At 53.1% G+C, this 20,188-nt stretch overlaps 1 protein-coding gene across 4 annotated transcripts in view; it reads left to right on the top strand.

Moving 5' to 3' along the window:
- Positions 1-19,810, top strand: part of UBE2G2 (ubiquitin conjugating enzyme E2 G2) — a 49,575-nt gene extending 29,765 nt beyond the window's left edge. For all 4 annotated transcript variants that reach the window (XM_058732220.1, XM_058732221.1, XM_058732223.1 and 1 more), the window contains 3 exons: positions 11,879-11,997; positions 15,550-15,690; positions 18,167-19,810. In XM_058732220.1, coding sequence (XP_058588203.1) covers positions 11,879-11,997; positions 15,550-15,690; positions 18,167-18,279 — 373 coding nt within the window. In that variant the 3' untranslated portion in view covers positions 18,280-19,810. The remainder of the gene's footprint in view (positions 1-11,878; positions 11,998-15,549; positions 15,691-18,166) is intronic.
- The last annotated feature ends 378 nt before the right edge of the window (positions 19,811-20,188 follow it).

Raw genomic sequence — 20,188 nt, 5'->3', positions numbered from 1 at the left:
TTACAAATGTACTTAAAACATCTATTAAGGAATTAACTGTCCTCCCGGCGATTGGTCTCACCCTGCTTTTTGGCAGACAGCTGGCTGGATTTCACTCCTCAGTGATAGCTCTGCTTTGCTGTCTTTTTATTCTTTGATTGTCTGCAGAGTTTCTTTGTGCCCCGCGTTTCTAAACCCGTACCTGCCCCATTTTCTGGGAGGGAGGGTGCCGCCGGCTTAGCCGCCCTGCTCCTCTGCCGGGCCTCCGTCTCTTGTCAGTTGTGCGGCGGGGAAAACCGCTTTTCAGGGGCTCAGGCCACAAGCACGGGGTGCCCGTTCTATTAGGGTTCCCGTCTGAGGACGCGGGTGCATCCTCGGTGACCCCAGATCTCCCCCCGAGAGAACGGGAGGGAGGCTGTAGGATGGGAACAGGAGAGCTAAATGCTGAAATTGCTCCCGCCGCTTCCTTGATTGAAAGTAGAAGGTAACCCCGATGGCTTTTGGCTGAGCCGAACGGCCAAGAAGGGGGCCGGGGCTGCTGCCATCAGATGAACAGACGTGGGGGACACTGCTCGTAATTCGTGTCGAGAGCGGTCTGACCCGGCAGCCCCAGCCTTGGGGGTCTCTTCAGCAGACGGTGTTCTGAAGAGCTCTGCGTGAGGTTTATTTCTGCATGCACTGCAGTAATTAGAAAATGGAAACAACATTGTCCAACATAGTTTATGAAACATCCGTACTGCCCAACGTCGGAATGCCGTGTAACACCGACAAGGTTCGGGCAGAATCTCCATGCTGGCCTAGAGAGACGTCCATCGTGTGTCACTGGGTGGAAAGAGCAGATTAGGGAACAGCGGGCCTAGACCAGTGCCGTCCGTGGGGATGATTTCCTGCCCCCGGGACACTCAGTGGCATCTGGAGGTAGTTGTGGTTGTCACAGCTGGGGGACTAGGGGAGTCCACTGCCAGTGTCTGGGGGGAGCCGCGGAGCAACTCGCCGCGCAGACAGCACAGGCCCGTCGGGCCCAAGATGCCGGTGCTGAGGTCGGGAAACAAGTTTTGCCTGTATTAGGTGTATAAATTGAAGATTCTGGTAATTTTATAGTTTTGAGGCCACTCCCACAACAGTTTTACAGCATTTCCTGAAAGGTCTTCGTGCCCCCGGTCAGTCCCCATTCCCACCCTGAGCCGTAGGCAGCCTCTCTTCTTTTTGACCCTCGAGGTTGGCCGTCCCCGGGCTTCTCCTGCAGATGGAATTATAAAGCAGCCGGTCTTGTGTGTCCGGCTTCTTTCACCCTCCTGTGCATTTGCGATTCTGTCCCCTTGCTGGGGGTGTCACGCCTACGTCTTTGCCACTGACCCCAGCCCCTGGGGGGATGGGCCGCACCTTCTTCCCCACCCGCCAGGCCAGGGGCCTTTGGCCGCTGTGAGCAGTGCTGCTGCGGTCCCTCGCGTACGGCGTGCACCCCGTTGTCGCTGTCGGTGCATCGCTAGGTCCACGGGAGTGGGGGTGCTGTGACACAGAGGAAGCTGATGTTTTAATGTCTCCAGAAACTGCCAGGCCGTCTTCCACAGTAGGTCAGAGTTTTACGTTGCCACCAGCATGGAGGAGGGCTCCCTCACCCACGCCTGCCATGTGGCTGGAGCTGCCCTGGGCGTGAGGCCACACCTCACCCTGGACTTGACCTGTGTTTTCTAGGGACTAATGGTGTTGAGCATCTCTTCATGGGCTTATTAGCCATTCATGTATCTTTGGTGAACTTGAGAAGTTTTGCCCATTTTTAATTGGCTTGTCTTTTCTTAATTTAATTTTATCATTATAAAAATATTTATTTTTGAGAGACAGAACAAGCAGGGGCAGAGAGAGAGGGAGACAGAATATGAAGCAGGCTCTGAGCTGTCAGTGCAGATCCTCCTGTGGGGCTCGAACCCACAAACCGTGAGATCATGTGGATTGCTGTCTTTTTGAGTCCTAAGAGTTCTTTATATATTTTGGATGTAAGGCCTTTATCAGACCCGTGATTTTCACGTTTTCTTCCAGTCTGCAGCTTTCCTGGTCGTCGTCTTAATGGAGCCTCTTGAAGCTCAAAGGTTTTAATTTTGATGAAGTGCAACCTCAATGTTTTTCTCTTGTGGGTCATGCTTTTAGTGTTGCATTACCCAAGGTTACAAAGGGTTTCCATTACATATTTGTGGTTCTTCTATTGACCTTTTAAATTTTGATCCATCTTGGGCTGATTTTTTTTTCAATATATGAAATTTATTGTCAAATTGGTTTCCATACAACACCCAGTGCTCATCCCAAAAGGTGCCCTCCTCAATACCCATCACCCACCCTCCCCTCCCTCCCACCCCCCATCAACCCTCAGTTTGTTCTCAGTTTTTAAGAGTCTCTTATGCTTTGGCTCTCTCCCACTCTAACCTCTTTTTTTTTTTTTTTCCTTCCTCTCCCCCATGGGTTTCTGTTAAGTTTCTCAGGATCCACATAAGAGTGAAAACATATGGTATCTGTCTTTCTCTGCATGACTTATTTCACTTAGCATCACACTCTCCAGTTCCATCCACGTTGCTACAAAGGGCCATAGTTCATTCTTTCTCATTGCCACGTAGTACTCCATTGTGTATATAAACCACAATTTCTTTATCCATTCATCAGTGGATGGACATTTAGGCTCTTTCCATAATTTGGCTATTGTTGAGAGTGCTGCTATAAACATTGGGGTACAAGTGCCCCTATGCATCAGTACTCCTGTATCCCTTGGGTAAATTCCTAGCAGTGCTATTGCTGGGTCATAGGGTAGGTCTATTTTTAATTTTCTGAGGAACGTCCACACTGCTTTCCAGAGCGGCTGCACCAATTTGCATTCCCACCGACAGTGCAAGAGGGTTCCCGTTTCTCCACATCCTCTCCAGCATCTATAGTCTCCTGATTTCTTCATTTTGGCCACTCTGACTGGCGTGAGGTGGTATCTGAGTGTGGTTTTGATTTGTATTTCCCTGATAAGGAGCGACGTTGAGCATCTTTTCATGTGCCTGTTGGCCATCCGGATGTCTTCTTTAGAGAAGTGTCTATTCATGCTTTCTGCCCATTTCTTCACTGGGTTATTTGTTTTTCGGGTGTGGAGTTTGGTGAGCTCTTTATAGATTTTGGATACTAGTCCTTTGTCCGATATGTCATTTGCAAATATCATTTCCCATTCCGTTGGTTGCCTTTTAGTTTTGTTGGTTGTTTCCTTTGCTGTGCAGAAGCTTTTTATCTTCATGAGGTCCCAGTAGTTCATTTTTGCTTTTAATTCCCTTGCCTTTGGGGATGTGTCGAGTAAGAAATTGCTACGACTGAGGTCAGAGAGGTCTTTTCCTGCTTTCTCCTCTAGGGTTTTCATGGTTTCCTGTCTCACATTCAGGTCCTTTATCCATTTTGAGTTTATTTTTGTGAATGGTGTGAGAGAGTGGTCTAGTTTCAACCTTCTGCATGTTGCTGTCCAGTTCTCCCAGCACCATTTGTTAAAGAGACTGTCTTTTTTCCATTGGATGTTCTTTCCTGCTTTGTCAAAGATTAGTTGGCCATACGTTTGTGGGTCTAGTTCTGGGATTTCTTTTCTATTCTATTCTATTCTATTCTATTCTATTCTATTGGTCTATGTGTCTGTTTTTGTGCCAATACCATGCTGTCTTGATGATTACAGCTTTGTAATAGAGGCTAAAGTCTGGGATTGTGATGCCTCCTGCTTTGGTCTTCTTCTTCAAAATTACTTTGGCTATTCGGGGCCTTTTGTGGTTCCATATGAATTTTAGGATTGCTTGTTCTAGTTTCGAGAAGAATGCTGGTGCAATTTTGATTGGGATTGCATTGAATGTGTAGATAGCTTTGGGTAGTATTGACATTTTGACAATATTTATTCTTCCAATCCATGAGCACGGAATGTTTTTCCATTTCTTTATATCTTCTTCAATTTCCTTCATAAGCTTTCTATAGTTTTCAGCATGCAGATCTTTTACATCTTTGGTTAGATTTATTCCTAGGTATTTTATGCTTCTTGGTGCAATTGTGAATGGGATCCGTTTTTTTATTTGTCTTTCTGTTGCTTCATTGTTAGTGTATAAGAATGCAACTGATTTCTGTACATTGATTTTGTATCCTGCAACTTTGCTGAATTCATGTATCAGTTCTAGCAGACTTTTGGTGGAGTCTGTTGGATTTTCCATGTATAATATCATGTCATCTGCAAAAAGTGAAAGCTTGACTTCGTCTTTGCCAATTTTGATGCCTTTGATTTCCTTTTGTTGTCTGATTGCTGATGCTAGAACTTCCCACACTATGTTAAACAACAGCGGTGAGAGTGGACATCCCTGTCGTGTTCCTGATCTCAGGGAAAAACCTCTCAGTTTTTCCTCATTGAGGATGATGTTAGCTGTGGGCTTTTCATAAATGGCTTTTATGATCTTTAAGTATGTTCTTCGATCCCGACTTTATCGAGGGTTTTTATTAAAAAGGTTGCTGAATTTCGTCAAATGCCTTTTCTGCATCGATTGACAGGATCATATGGTTCTTATCTTTTCTTTTATTAATGTGATGTATCACATTGATTGATTTGCAAATGTTGAACCAGCCCTGCATCCCAGGAATGAATCCCACTTGATCATGGTGAATAATTCTTTTTATATGCTGTAGAATTCGAGTTGCTAGTATCTTATTGAGAATTTTTGCATCCATATTCATCAGGGTATTGGCCTGTAGTTCTCTTTTTTTACTGGGTCTCTGTCTGGTTTAGGAATCAAAGTAATACTGGCTTCATAGAATGAGTCTGGAAGTTTTCCTTCCCTTTCTATTTCTTGGAATAGCTTGAGAAGGATAGGTATTATCTCTGCTTTAAACGTCTGGTAGAACTCCCCTGGGAAGCCATCTGGTCCTGGACTCTTATTTGTTGGGAGATTTTTTTTTTTTTTTTTTTTTTTTTTAATTTTTTTTTTTTTCAACGTTTTTTATTTATTTTTGGGACAGAGAGAGACAGAGCACGAACGGGGGAGGGGCAGAGAGAGAGGGAGACACAGAATCGGAAACAGGCTCCAGGCTCCGAGCCATCAGCCCAGAGCCTGACGCGGGGCTCGAACTCACGGACCGCGAGATCGTGACCTGGCTGAAGTCGGACGCTTAACCGACTGCGCCACCCAGGCGCCCCTGTTGGGAGATTTTTGATAACTGATTCAATTTCTTCGCTGGTTATGGGTCTGTTCAAGCTTTCTATTTCCTCCTGATTGAGTTTTGGAAGCGTGTGGGTGTTTAGGAATTTTTCCATTTCTTCCAGGTTGTCCAGTTTGTTGGCATATAATTTTTCATAGTATTCCGTGATAATTGCTTGTATCTCTGAGGGATTGGTTGTAATAATTCCATTTTCATTCATGATTTTATCTATTTGGGTCATCTCCCTTTTCTTTTTGAGAAGCCTGGCTAGAGGTTTGTCAATTTTGTTTATTTTTTCAAAAAACCAACTCTTGGTTTCGTTGATCTGCTCTACAGTTTTTTTAGATTCTATATTGTTTATTTCTGCTCTGATCTTTATTATTTCTCTTCTTCTGCTGGGTTTAGGCTGTCTTTGCTGTTCTGCTTCTATTTCCTTTAGGTGTGCTGTTAGATTTTGTATTTGGGATTTTTCTTGTTTCTTGAGATAGGCCTGGATTGCAATGTATTTTCCTCTCAGGACTGCCTTCGCTGCATCCCAAAGCGTTTGGATTGTTGTATTTTCATTTTCGTTTGTTTCCATATGTTTTTTAATTTCTTCTCTAATTGCCTGGTTGACCCACTCATTCTTTAGTCGGGTGTTCTTCAACCTCCATGCTTTTGGAGGTTTTCCAGACTTTTTCCTGTGGTTGATTTCAAGCTTCATCGCATTGTGGTCTGAAAGTATGCATGGTATGATTTCAATTCTTGTAAACTTATGAAGGGCTGTTTTGTGACCCAGTATGTGATTTGTCTTGGAGAATGTTCCATGTGCACTCGAGAAGAAAGTATATTCTGTTGCTTTGGGATGCACAGTTCTAAATATATCTGTCAAGTCCATCTGATCCAATGTATCATTCAGGGCCCTTGTTTCTTTATTGACCGTGTGTCTAGATGATCTATCCATTTCTGTAAGTGGGGTGTTAAAGTCCCCTGCAATTACCACATTCTTATCAATAAGGTTGCTTATGTTTGTGAGTAATTGTTTTATATATTTGGGGGCTCCGTATTTGGTGCAAAGACATTTATAATTGTTAGCTCTTCCTGATGGGTAGACACTGTAATTATTATATGATGCCCTTCTTCATCTCTTGTTACACATCTTGGGCTGATTTTGGATATGGCGTCAGGTAAGAGTCCAAAGTCATTCATTTGCGTTCGGCTCTCTGATTGCCTTGATGCCGTTTGTTGAAAAGGAAACCCTTTCTGCATTGAATTGCCGCGGCGCCTGGGTCAAACATGACCGTAAATGTAGGGGTGTATGTTTCGGCTCTGAGTTCTGTTCCCTCGAGCTGGGCCCATCCTTGGACCACTACCGCACGCACAGTCTCTGTTCTTGTAGCTTCCCGGTAAGTTTTGGAATTGGAAAGTGCAAGTCCTCTGATTTTGTTCTTCTTTTCCAAGATTGTTTTGCCTGTTCCCGGGTCCCTTGCAATTCCATCTGAATTTTAAGATCAGCTTCTCAATTTCTGCAGGGAAGCCAGCTGGCATTTTGATAGGGATTGTGTGGATGAGGACTTTGACAGTCTTGAGCGTTCTCATCCGGGCATGTGGCATGTCTCTCCATTTAGCGAGGTCTTTGAGAATTCCTCTCAGCAGTGCAATGATACATTTTTAATTTGAAAAACCCAACTTTGTGGATGAAGGTATGTGGGTTTAAGCACATGGAGACAGGCTTGGAGAACCCACACTTAACCTGTGTCTGCCTTGGGGAGGCGATTCCGGAGGCAGCGGAGTTTTCTATACTTCACGTATATGACTTTTTCCAAAATATGTTTCTCTAGTTGAAGTCCGTTCATGTTGTAAAAGTTGTGTGTCAGAATTGACTATGAAATTCTTGTAATGATGGACTTATTTAGTGTGCTTTTAATATAGTTCAAGCATATCTGATTGCAGGTTTTTTCAGAGACGTCCGTATCGCAAAACAGAACAAAATACACCAAACCCAGGGTATGACTGTAGCCTCCTTCTGGACAGATTGAATCCGAGAAGACTATATGGGAGAGAACCCGAGTTTGCTACTGCCATGGTTTCCCAAGGCGGAGGCCACCTGTCCTGTCCCCGTCCTTCCCGCGCTTCTCACCGTTGGTTTTGTACCTGGGAATTAGTGGGCAGCACAGAGCACAAGAAAAAAAAAAGCAACAAAATCGCAACAAACCCACCGTCTGGGTCCATTCCAGAGACCCCCCCCCCGGGCACCTGCTTCTGGGCGGCCGAGCCCCCCCTGCTCCTTTCCCCGGGGTGCTCCCTGCAGGTTGCGCTCCCTAGGGCACCTGCTGTCTGTCCTGCTGGCGGCCCGCGACCGGGTCCCTCCCTGCTCACTTTGAAGCGGCGAGGGGCCTTCCTGTAGCTGGTGCTCCTCCCGCACTTGCCTGGCTTGAAGCCCAGTGGCCGGGAGCTCGGCCTTCAAGAGCGCCCCGCACGGGTGTGTGGCCAGCCTCCTGCCCGGGTGAGCGGGGGGCGCCGACTGCGGAGCGTGAGGGCAGGAGGGACGTGGCGCCCCTCCTGGCCCGCCTGCTGGGTGCCCTGTGCACGTTCAGCAGCCTGAGGGCCACGGGGACCCATCCCTTGCCAGTGGAGGGTGTCTCTGAAGCAGCGTACCTTTCCCTCTTAGGCCTCAGGTGGTCGTGACTTTGGGGAATAATCGTCCCTTAGTAATCCAGTTCAAGTCCAAGTGCTGACGAGTGGTTTACAGTCTCTGTTACTTAGAGCCTTGTCATACGTGTGTCGTGTGTATTGTCCTTGTGCCGTGACGGACTTGGAAAGGAGAACAGGCAGCTTCTTCGGCACCTGCCACAGCCGAGTGACGTGCAGGCCGCCGTCCTGGAACACGCCCTGTGGGCACACGGCTCACTCACACCGGGACACACCTGGGTTGCACTGCCGAGCCCGCTGGTCTCCCTGTGCCTTCAGCGTGCTGCCCGCAGCATCTGTTGTTATCCGGACACGCTTTGAAGTGGAAAGTAAGGAATGACGGTTTTCGTTTTAATTTAGTGTCCGAGACTAAAGGAGCATCTCTCCGATTTTCACGGACTCTGCAAGTAACATCGTTTTCGACGGTGCGTGATTGCTGGTGCCACGTGGCCCTGGGCGCGGGGCGGGGCGGGCAGTTGCCCCCTCAGTACTCGCTGGGTATGTAATTCACCCAGGCCAGCAAATCAGCGCGAGCTGTCGGACGTGCGGTGTCCTTTCCGGAGCAGGGCGCGCGCGTCACGCCCTGCTCTGATTATGGTCTCAGAAAGTGAAAGTACGTCCTTCAGGAACGGCGTAGCCATTATTTTAATTCATTGGTGGACGGCAGTTGGCAGCCTTTGAAGAGTTCCGTTTGCTTTAGATAAATCTGTTTCCTTTCGTCTTGTGCTTTCCTTTTTCCATTTCTGAGACGAGGCCTTCAGCGAGAGAGAGTGGGGCCGCCTGGAGCGGGGGCGCCAGGATTTGTCCAGAGAGCGCACCGGCTCTGTCTGGGTGTCGTTTCGGGAGTCAGCCCGGTGGCGTTTTCCCGAGTCGGCAGGCACGCCCCTGCACACGCGGGCCCCCTGCCTGCTTGGCCCAGGCAGCGGGGCGGCCTGGAGGAGGAAGCCCTGGTTTCGCACCAGCAGCCGACCGGGGACATTTGAAAACCGCTTTGATGCTTGAGGTGTGGGAGCGCTTCGGGAAATGTTTGGTCGCGCTCCTGAGGCCGCGGACGACCCAGTGGGCTCTTTTAACGTTGAAGAAAGCCCTATGGTGAGAAACGCAGCCCTGAGCGAATTCCGTTCGGTTCATTCCAAAACGCCACCCAGACGTTCCCTCTTCTGACTCGGACGTGCCAGAAGCCCCGAGGCGCGTGGTCAGGCGTTCCCGACGAGGACGGGGTTCCTTTCTAGGGGAGCGTCCGCCCAGCCTCCCGGGTTAGCCGTTCAAACTGCCTTCTACCCCGGACCTCAGCTCTGCCATCGCTCGTCGAGCCTCCCAGCTTTGCCTCCCGGGGGTGGGGGGGTCGTGAGCGCCACGCTTCCGGGCACCTTCCGTCGGGGGCCTGGGGACGATGAAAGGGGGGCTCTCATCGGCTGCCTGGGGCTCCTCTACCGGAAGACGCATGGGGTGGTCTCCTCCTCGGTCCGTGCCAGGCCCGCGTGCAGACGAAGGGGCCTCCAGGACGTCTGTTCAGGGCGCGGGGTGGCCTGGGACCGCCTCGTCCGGCAGCCAGGCGGTGGCCCTCGTCCGGCAGCCAGGCGGTGGCGGTGCTGGCTCCCCGTGCCGCCTGCAGGCCCTGCCCTGGACGGACACCGGCCCGGCACCGGAGCCGGCCCGGCCCCACACTCGACCCTCTTCACGTGGCTTCGCCTGTCCTGCTTTGACGCCAGGGCTTTGGGCGCTGTCGTGACCCCCTCCCCCCGTTTCACTATGGTTTCTCCAAAAAGTAGCAAGGACACAGTTTTCAGAATCATGGTCGTCTCTTAAGTTGAAAAAAATGGACTCCAAAAAACACTTTTTACCTTGTTCTTTTTTTTTTTAAGTTTTACTTATTTTGAGATAGAGCATGTGTGTGCATGCTGTTGGGTGAGGGGCAGAGAGAGAGAAAGAGAGAGAGAGAATCCCAAGCAGGCTCTGCACTGATGTGAGGCTTGAACTCACAAACCGTGAGATCGTGACCTGAGCTGAGATCAGACGCTTCACCCACTGCATCACCCAGTTGCCCCCCTCCCCCCTTTAACAGGTCAGACCTTGTTCTTGTTCTGACTGTTTTGCCGCAGCCCGGCCCTCTTTCCCCTGGGACGCAATCCTGGCATCCACTGCGGTGGTGCCCGTGGAAGCTCTGAGTGTCCTCACCAAATGGTAGAGAAGCCTTCTGTGCGGCTTCTTCGGGGATTCTTTGTCTTTTTCCGTCAGTTGTGGAGAGAAATATCGTTCACGATATTTGCAAGTTTATATTTATTTTACTGAATCGAAATAATATTTTTGACTTAAAATTTGTGCTTTGAAAAAACGATTTAAAAAAAATGAAGGTTGTCTTGGAATAAGCGTATTTCAGTTATCGTCTCCCGCGCCACGCCTCGCATTCATTCTTGAAAGGCAGCGTGTCTGCCGCGTCGCGCCTCCTGCAGCGACTAGGGCCCGGCCTCCACGCCGTGTTGACGTCATGGAGCTCGTATTACAGGTCGTGGCTTAGCCAGGCACTCAGTCGGGCCCAGCAGCTCACACTCAGCCGGCTGTCGCCACACATGTTCGGTGTCTTATTTTCGAGGCTTAGGTAACCTGTCAGCCGCTCTAACGCGTGTTCCCTGGGGGAGGTTTGTAAGGGGGAGTCTTTCTGTCTTGAGCTGGGGCTCTGCCTCTCTGCTGCCCTCCTGTCGTGCACACGGGCCAGGAAATAGTGTTAATTTACACATACGGTTTTAAAATCTGATGGGGCTTAGAAGCGGTTTATTCCATTTCTGCCATTTTCCACGTGACGAGGCCATAAAGCCAGGCAGACAGGCGTGCCGGTGACCGTGTGGCGCGGGCCGCATGACAGGCACCCAGTGCAGGCCCGCGGGTCAGGGCTGGCCGTGTGCGTGCACACGCCTGGCTGTGCGCGTGGGCCTGTCGGGGATCACCTGTGTGCTTTTCATCCGGTCCTTGAAGGTTACAGAAACCCCGCTTCTAAGGCACACTTGAGGGCGCCTGGGGGGCTCAGTCGGTTAAGCGTCCGACTCTTGGTTTTGGCTCAGGTCATGATCTCACGGGGCTCGTGGGTTCGAGGCCCGCATCGGGCTCTGCGCTGACAGCTCGGAGCCTGCTTGGGATTCTCTCTCTCTCTGCTCCTCCCCCACTCATGTGCTCTGTTTCTGTCTCAAATAAATAAACTTAAAAAAAATAAGAAAAGTAAAAATAGCCTTTGAAGTAAAAAAAACCTCTTAACCCCTATCATTTAATATGATAGTCTTTCTCTAACGGGCATAATCCATATCCTTACTTGAAGGTGAAATGACGGCGAACATACAGGAAGTTTACAAGGTCCTTGGGTTTTGCAGCTTTGCCCGGAGCCCTCTCCTCTGATCCGGGCTCTAGAGAGGCTCTGTCTGCTGCCCCGCCCTTACCTTCGTGAGCGCAGAACCTGTGCCTGAGGCGTGGTCTCTGTGCTGGTACCTGGGACTCCAGCCAGGTTGGGGCAGGACAGTGAGCGTCATTTTCCACTCAGGAAAACATATCGGCGGGGCACCTGGGTGGCTCAGTCGGTTGAGCGTCCGACTTCGGCTCAGGTCATGGTCTCACGGTCTGTGAGTTCGAGCCCCACATGGGGCTCTTTGCTGACAGCTCGGAGCCTGGAGCCTGCTTCGGTTCGGATTCTGTGTCTCCCTCTCTGTCTCTGCCCCTCCCCTGCTCACATTCTGTCTCTCTCTGTCTCAAAAATAAATAAAGATTAAAAAAAAAAAAAGAAAAACGTATTGGTTCATCACTGTCATGTATTCATTCATTCATTTACTTGTTTTTAATGTAGAGGAAGAAACTTTCAATATAATTTATTGTCAAGTTGACTGACCTATCATGTATCCAGTGAGCTCTTGGTTTTGGGGGTAGACACCCGTGGTTCGTCGCTCACTTGCCCATCGCTGTCACTTAACCTTTCCACGCACGTTTGTGAAACACTAGGAACTTGCTCAGCTGGCCGCTGCAGTGAGACGCTGAGAAGACTACTTGCACCTGTGTTTCTGTCTTCTAGGGGCCCAGAAGACACCTGTTTTGAGTTTGGTGTATTTCCTGCCATCCTGAGTTTCCCACTGGATTACCCATTAAGTCCCCCAAAGATGAGATTTACCTGCGAGATGTTTCATCCCAACAGTAAGTGCTCTGGGGAGTGGCTTTGATGGCACCGGGCGAGGCACGGGGTTGTGTGCGTGGGACAGGTGCCCTCAGCGATGGTGCCACGTGGAAGACGTTGTGTATGTTTTGAACTTCCATCGCTTAGTCATGGTGGGATTGACATCAACCGAAAAGCAGGGTAACGGAGATAAAACAAAATGTGGACCTAACACTGGGTGCCATTTGACCCGCCCGCTCCTTCCAGTGGGCCGATGAGAACACGTGAGCACGGGCGTGCACAGAGCGCTTTGCCGGCCTCCAGCACGGTGTGGTGTTCGACAGCGGGGGCTGGTCAGAGCAGACTAGGTTTGCAACAACACATGCCTGGTTAGTCCGTATGTTAGAGCGCTATAGAGAGATTTTAGATGCTCTAGAATAATATTTAATGATATGGAATGGTATTTGGTCTATACTGAATGAGAAAAGCAGGTCAATCAGGCTTATTACAGTTTACTTTTTTTTTTTTAATTTTTTTTTTAATGTTTATTTATTTTTGAGACAGAGGGAGACGGAGTGTGAACAGGGGAGGGTCAGAGAGAGAGGGAGACACAGAATCCAAGTCAGGTTCCAGGCTCTGAGCTGTCAGCACAGGGCCTGATGCAGGGCTTGAACTCACGGATGGTGAGATCATGACCTGAGCCGAAATCGGCCGCTTAACCGACTGAGCCACCCAGGCGCCGCTACAGTTTACTTTTTTGAAAAAAAATTCACATGTAAATATGTATAACTGGAAGTGTAACACAAAAATGTTGAAAGTGATTCTCTTTCCATAATGGGATCTCTTTTTTATTTGTTTTTGGTTAATCTTTTTTCTAAAATAAACGCGTATTTTAAGAAGAGGGGAAAATACGGTCACTAAAGAAATTCACTGGACTTAAGTTGGAAAAGTGTCTAGTAGCAGGAATTGGAATTCCTCAATAGCTGTGGTTTTTATTTCTTCCTGGAGGATTAGTAAGAAAATACGTTGTATTTTAAGTGATCATATTTAGGATAATATTCCTCTTTATAAATGATTAATTTTACTAAAAATCGTGATCTTCATAGTTGAGAAGAAAAGTAAGTAAGATACACCGTTTTGTAGAAATATTTTATTTGAAACGAATTCCTTTTCCTATGCTTCTCTGCACATAAGATAGCTGACGGCTAATTGAACTCATGAGAGCATTTGTAGAACTGTCTGAGCCTTTGACACCTCTCAGCTTACAAATGAGTCCACTTTGCAACGGTCTCCCCTGGCCCGCACCTGCCTGGGCACCTCCTCTTGGGAGAGCTCTGCCCAGATCCCGCCGCCCTCAGTGAAGGGTCTCAGGATTTGCCCGCCTGGGGAAGCGCTTCCTGCCGCTCCTTTGAAACTTCTCACTACGCTGATGTTACGTGTGGGTCATCAGTTCCCTCCTCAGAGAGATCGTTTTCAAGTGCTCTCTCATGTTAATGCAATTCTGCCTGCCTGGTAGGTACCCAGGACTACCCCTTCCTTTGCGAAGGCTGGCCACGAGGTGGCAGGGCTTTGAGGCCGGGTGATGCGTGCACGTGGGCATCCGTCACGCTGCTGTTGACTTTGGCGTGTGTTCAGGGTGTTCTGTAATGCAGAATTAAAAATACGTGACAGTAGATGGAGTCAACTGAAGAAGTCCGCGATTTCAAATCGATTAACCAGAAAATGGAACTATAACGAGGATTGTGGGCAATTAAAAAGTAATACGATTATATCGAAGATACGCACACTCTAGAACCGTGCTGGTGACGCGGTGTTAGAGGCAGATGTGGCTGTGAGCTGACAGTTTGATGTTGTGCTGAGGAGTTTGTCACGTTCAGGTAATTCAAGTAGTTTTAAACTTTGACTGTCCTCTAAGTGGAGGGGTGTTATTTCTGTCTTGTGAAAATCATTTTTGAGAACTATTCAGGTTTGCCAATGACATGAATATTGATAAGTCCCTAAATACTTTGAAAGAATAATTGAGTACCTCTACTGACACTTGCTGGGATACAGGGGTGAACGGATAATAGAAGGTGGGGGCCTTGACCATCACGAGCTGCCAGTCTGAGGGCAGAGGTGAACACGGTTGGACGAGTCCTACAGGTAGGTAAATAGGAAGTCACGCCAGGAGGCCAGGGAGGGGCCCCGGGCAGGTGGTGGTCAGGCTCACGTCTGCAGGAAGAGCCGTGGGAGTTAACCCAGTGACGTGTGAGAGGCGGAAGTGTGTCTGACTCGTGCAAAGGCCCTGTGCAAGGAGTGAAGGGCCAAACCGGTTCAGGCCCTCTGGCCAGGAGGAAGGATCCTGATACTTGTGCGGGAGGAGTGGAGATCCACTGAGGGCATCAGAGTGAGGGAGGGAGTCGTGTGGCCAGTGTGGTCTTGGAAGGGTCACTGGCTGTGGTGTAGAGGACAGACCGCAGGGCTGGGACACAGACGCGGCGGCCTGGGGAAAGAGAGGCCAGCGGTGCGGAGCCGAGCACAGGCGCCGACGAGGGAGGGATTGCAGGGGGGCGCCCGGTGAGAGAGGAGGCGGCAGGGCCGCCGCCGCCTCCGTGTTTCTGGGTTTGTGCTGTCACCGTGTGTTGTGACACACTGTCACCATTCGGTGCCACCACCAGGAGGAGGTCCGCTGAGATTGGACACCTCACGGCAGGGATGCCGTCCGGAGCCTTGGGCGCCCGGGCCCCGGGCGTGGGCACCGCCGCTGGGCCCCCTGACGCCCACAACAGCTGCGCACGCGCTCTCCGTCCGAGAAGCACCGAGCGTAGGCAGCTGGGAGCAGAGTGCCGGGACGGGGATGGATGGACGCGCGAGGAGTGAGGTGCCACAGGAGGGCCGCTCCGACCCACCCGGGCTTCTCAGTGGTCACGGGGTCGTGAGCTCACGAGCAAAGGGGAATTACTAAAATTCGTCTTCAACTGTCTGCTGTTCGTGTCGTTATAACCGGAGGGCCTTGCAGTTGGACAGTTGAGTGTGCCCGACTGGACTCCCCGTGTCTGCGTATGCGCTGTGCCGCCTCAGGACCCGCCCTGTGTGCCGGAGGAGTGACGGTGCCTGCGGCACCCTCGGCGGGACTGGAGACAACCGCGAGCCGGAGACGCAGTTCCTCCCCAGACCGTGGGCGTCTGGTTCATGGCGCTGTGCGCTGGGGCGGGTTAGGTCGGACACAGCTGACCTCCAGAGGCGCAGACGGCCGTCCGTCTCTCTGTTGGAGCGAGTTCCCTGGAGAAGTCGGGACAGCTTCCTCCTTGGATGGCACGGCCTTTGTCCTGGCTCTGTGGACGTAGGTCTTCGCGGCCTCGTTCAGGGCTTTCGGGGCGGAGTTAGGAAAGTCGCTCTGGAACCAGCTCTGGAGATTACGTGCGTTCGTTTGGTGAAATGTCTCACGGCCAGGTAATCCTCCCTTTCGTCCTTGGGGAGCGAGTGGGGCCTCGTGGCCGTGAGCGTGGCGCCCGGGGCCCTGCTCTGCTCCAGCCGTGCCCGCGGCTTGCCGTCCGCGTCCGCCTTGCCCGCTCTCCGCCGCGGGGCTCACCCGGTGTGTTTTGACCCCACAGTCTACCCCGACGGCAGAGTCTGTATCTCCATCCTCCACGCGCCGGGCGACGACCCCATGGGCTACGAGAGCAGCGCAGAGCGGTGGAGCCCCGTGCAGAGTGTGGAGAAGATCCTGCTGTCGGTGGTGAGCATGCTGGCAGGTAAGGCCCGCGGCCACACGGCACGGCGGCTGCCGCCGTCTCCCGTGTACTTCGCTCCTGCGTGCGGTGTACGGACGGGGCGGTTTTCTGCTTCCTCGCCGAATTCTTTGTACCTGCTCGTCCGCGTCTCGCACGCCTGTCACTCTTACGGGTCTCAAAGATGCCTTCCCGTTGTGTGTATTGTGTGTTGACCGGAACTAACCGCGCCCCGATCCGCGGGCACCGCGCTCACGCGGTGGGTGTTTATTGGGGGGCCTGCTGTGTCGCAGACGCCGGGCCCTGGGGGGTCCAGCTCGGTGCACCCTGGGCCCCACTTTAAGGCCTGCTTTCTGAGGAGACTTTGCAGGCCCAGCAGTGGTTGCCAGTCACCGACAGCTCCTCAGATGCAGGGACTGTGGCGCCAGCTCCCGCGACGGGACTGGGTGGGAGGAGTTGAGAGCACGTGGGAGGTGACCGGGGAAGGGAGGCAGCTGAGCCTCGAGGGGGCCCTGCCGGGACCGCTTACGGCCCGAGCTCAGCGGGGGCAGGGGCCAGGGTGCCCTGTGGAAGTGTGTGCTCACCTGGGGCCCAGGCCTCCGTGCGGGTGTTAGACCGCGCAGCCGTGCCTTAGAACGACCGTCCCTGCAGCCGGGTGCCCGTTGGGCAGGTGTCCCCGTGGCCCGGGCGAGAGGACGAGGGCTTCGAGCAGCTGCAGGGCCAAGAGCCAGGGTGTGTCTGGGAGACACGGGCTCACGGACGTGCAGGGTGACGCCTGTGTTTCTGACCTGAGTGCCTGGGTAGAGGAATGCTGTTTCTGGGGACAGGAATCTGGTGGAGGGGGTGGCAGGAATGGGAGGAGAGTCCGGGATGTAAGTGTCCATCCTCAGTGGCCGTCCCCCCTCGGGAGCCACTCAGCCAAGGCCAGGAGTGGGAGCGAGGGTGCGGGGTCACATCTGGGGAAGACAGTGGGTGGTGAGCAGGACAAGGGGGATGAGGTACAGAGGGCGGGCGGGCAGGCGGGAGGAGAGGAGTCCTCAAAGAAACGTAGGGAGGAACGATGCGGAAAACCGGGAAGAAGGGGAACGGAGGCGAGTCGGGGGAGGGCCGACGGTGCCGTGGGTGGCCCGGAGGAGGAGGCCGGCGGGGTCCTCGGTGGGCCCCTTGGGTCACCGCGAAGTCGCGGACGTCAGTTTGAAGGTGGAGGCGCTTCGGCCTGTGTTCACACGCCGAGTGAACGACCAGGCGAGAGGCGACGTCGTCTCCGGCCGTCCGCGGTAAGTTGCACCCTCGCAGACGTCGTTTCTTTGGAGGTTTTGGTGTATTCCTCACACGCTTCTCTCACAGCACGTGTCCTCTGTCCTGACCTCCCTCTTCTCCAGTTCTGTCCCCACAGCCAGCGCGGCCACAGCCTGCCCCGCTCAGCGCCCTCCGGCCCGCTTCAGGAGACCGAGGCCCCCCCCCCCCCCCCCCCCCCCCCCCCGCCAATCCACCGCGAGCCGTGCAGGCCCTGGGGTTTCCGCGTCACAGATGCGGGGCGGGGAGCGGGCCCGGCCAGGGGTCCCCTGAGCGCACGCCTTCCTTGGGGCCTGCGGGACCGCCGGTCCTCTGCCTCCTCCTCTCCCGCTGCCCACCTGGTAGCACCGAGTCTGAGACCACGCGTGGTCATTTGCGGTCTGTAGGCCCACTAGACGGTGCCCTCTGAGGGCCCGTGTCGCCGTGTTCTCCGCACGCCCGGTGCCCTGCATGAGGCCTCACGCACGGGACCCGGTGGGGAAAGGCTTGTTGAGTAAAGGGAGGAAGAAAGTCATTGTGGGTGGAGGAACGGAGGCGGCGTGCCCGCAGAGGGAAGCCAGGCCGGGGCGCGAGGGAACCGCCCGGGTCGTGCTGGCGGCCGCGCCGGCCTCTGGGCTGCCTTTCCTGCCTTTCCTGCCTTTCCTGATGCAGCGCTCACGGCATTCCAGTCCCCTGCCCCACAGGCCCCGCTGCGTCCTGATTTGTCTGGAGCGCCTGCCGGGCTCAGGCGTCCCCCTCGGCCGGACGTCGGCCTCGCGGGGTCCTTCGGCGGGAGCCGGGTGGGCGGCGGTGGGGAGGAGTGGGCCACGCGGAGCACCGACCGTGAGGCCGGAGGGGCGGGCGGCGGGTCGTCTGGAGCTCGCTCACTGCGCGGCGGGGACCCGGTGTTCCCAGAGCAGGACTGAGAACGCAGGCTGGCTCTTGGAGACCCTCGGGAGGCAGGGGTCACGAGGGCGGGTCTTCACGCGGTGTCCCTGACCTCACGCCGCCTCCGGCCTCCCTGTCTCGCGGGTGAGGAGGCTCCCGTCCGTCTTTCAGAGAGCTGATCTCCTTCCCTGGCGGTTCACAGACACCAGCACCTGTCCTTTGTGTCTGGGACACGGTTCCAGAAGGATCGCAGGTGTTCTCGAGTGAAGCGGGAGACCTCGCCGGGCCCTTGCTCTCTGGCGCCCTTTCACACGGAGCGCCTGTCCTTCTCTTTCAGAGCCCAACGACGAGAGTGGTGCCAACGTGGATGCTTCCAAGATGTGGCGGGACGACCGGGAGCAGTTCTGCAGGGTCGCCCGGCAGCTGGCGCAGAAGTCCCTGGGGCTGTGAGGCCCCGGCACACACATGGACACACGCAGTGACAGTGACACCCTGTGCTGGTACCCAAAAAGGCGAGCTTGCAGAAGCACAGCGTCTGATTTTCCCCTGCCTTTCCCGCTCCAAACAGGCTTCTCTTCTGAAATGGTGATCTATGTAGGATGATGACTCCGGGCGCAGTTTTCCCCGTATTCGGGTGGGTGGTCGGAGCCCTCGCCACTGCCCCTCCCCGCCGGGGCCCCGCCCGTCGGTAGTGGCTTCCCTTCCGTCTGCCGGGCAGGGGGCGGCCAGAACCAGTTGTCCTTCTGAAGAAGCAGCAGAGGGTGGGCGGGACAGCTCTGGCCTTGCTCCCCGCGTGCCCCAGGGGGACGGCTGTCTGCGTCCCTGCTTTCTAGTGCTTCGGGGGTGTTGTCCTTGTCATCTGGTTACAGCTTTTTGTTTGTCGTGCATTACAAACTATCACACTTAGAAATGCTTTCAGGAAATAAATACTTTTTAAAAATGTGGATTAATGAAAAACGGGGTGTGTACGAGAGAGGTTTACTGCTGGTCGTAAGGACTGACCGCTTCTTCCTGGTCCCGTTTAGCGGGGAGGTACACCGATGGCCGGGTTCACTGGCGCATCACAGGGCGGGAGCACGCGAGACTGGACGTTTTGGTCAGTGTCTTCAGGACGCACAGGGGTCTGTCTTTTCCACATAAACACGGGGAAGTTCTGACGTTCTGTTCGTCGTGGCCGCAGCAGGAACGTTCATTATTGAGACAGTTCTTTTCACTTGGGGCTGGAAGGGAATGTGCACCCCTAGTGAGCGCAGAGGCGTGCCTTATCCCAACCTTGACCGGGGGCGGGGGGCGGGGGCGGGGCACTCAGTGTGGGGTGTGATGTCCCTGCCCTGGCACCAGGGGCTCCGTTCTAAGCAATAACAGATCTGTTGCAGAATCAAGGATTTGGCCTGTCAGACAGGTTACATCTAAATAGGAATTTCTATTTTTGAAGTGGGGGACAGTCTACAGGACATACCATGGGTTTTACTTCTCATCCTTCTCTCCTCAGTCGCTGTCCAGCGGGCGGGGGTCCGTCTCACTGACACCTGACACAGGGTTGCTTGGTGTTCAGGAGACTGGTGGACGGGGCTCCGTCCATGCTGGCTCTGTAAGGAAAGCAGATTCTTTCTTTCTCAGAAGGGAACCATTTCAGATTTGGAACTCAGTACGAGAACTTGTATTTGGAAGGGGATCAGGAAGGGAGAGGGGTTGTACTTGAATAGTATTTGCGGGCGTATCAAATGAGACGCGGCCCTCTCCATGGAGAGGGAAGGACTGGTCCGTGGGGGGATGTGGTCCGTGGACACGGCTGGTGTGCGGGCGCTGTGGCCACGGGGTTTCCATGAAATCTGGAGAAGGGAGAGAGGCGAGCTCTTTGCAAGCAAAATATTTTTATTCACTTGTATTTATTAAATGGAAACAAAGAGAATCTCATGTCCTTACTTTGTGGTGGAGTTTAATTACTATGTTAAAAATAAAGTTATATATTTTCCCCCTATTCTGTACCGTATTTTTTCCTTGTGGACTTTTATGTAATGCTACAGAATTTTGTGTAATCCTAGAAAACCGAAACTGTTTGCGCCCGGGGTCGGTGCCAGAGGCCTCGTAGCGAGGCGTGGCCGCAGCTGGAGCCCTTCGGAGCGCCCCTTTATTCTGGGGACCCGTGCCCTTCTTCCTCTCCTCCCCCCGCTGTGCTCCTTTGCGGGAGTTCTGGGTTCCCTAAGGGGCCCGGGTGTGCGGTTGGCGGCGGGGGCACGGGGGTGTGCGTGGGGCATGGGGGATGTGTGCGGATGTGCGGGGACACGTGGGGGTGAGTGGGGGTGTGCAGGGACATGGGGGTGCGTGGGACACAGGGGGGTGCACTGTGGGCATGTGG

This window comes from Neofelis nebulosa, chromosome 5 (assembly GCF_028018385.1).
Source record: "Neofelis nebulosa isolate mNeoNeb1 chromosome 5, mNeoNeb1.pri, whole genome shotgun sequence".
Classification (NCBI taxonomy): Eukaryota; Metazoa; Chordata; class Mammalia; order Carnivora; family Felidae; genus Neofelis; species Neofelis nebulosa.
Note: the sequence above shows the minus strand (reverse complement) of the source record. Positions and strands in the feature narration are given on the sequence as shown.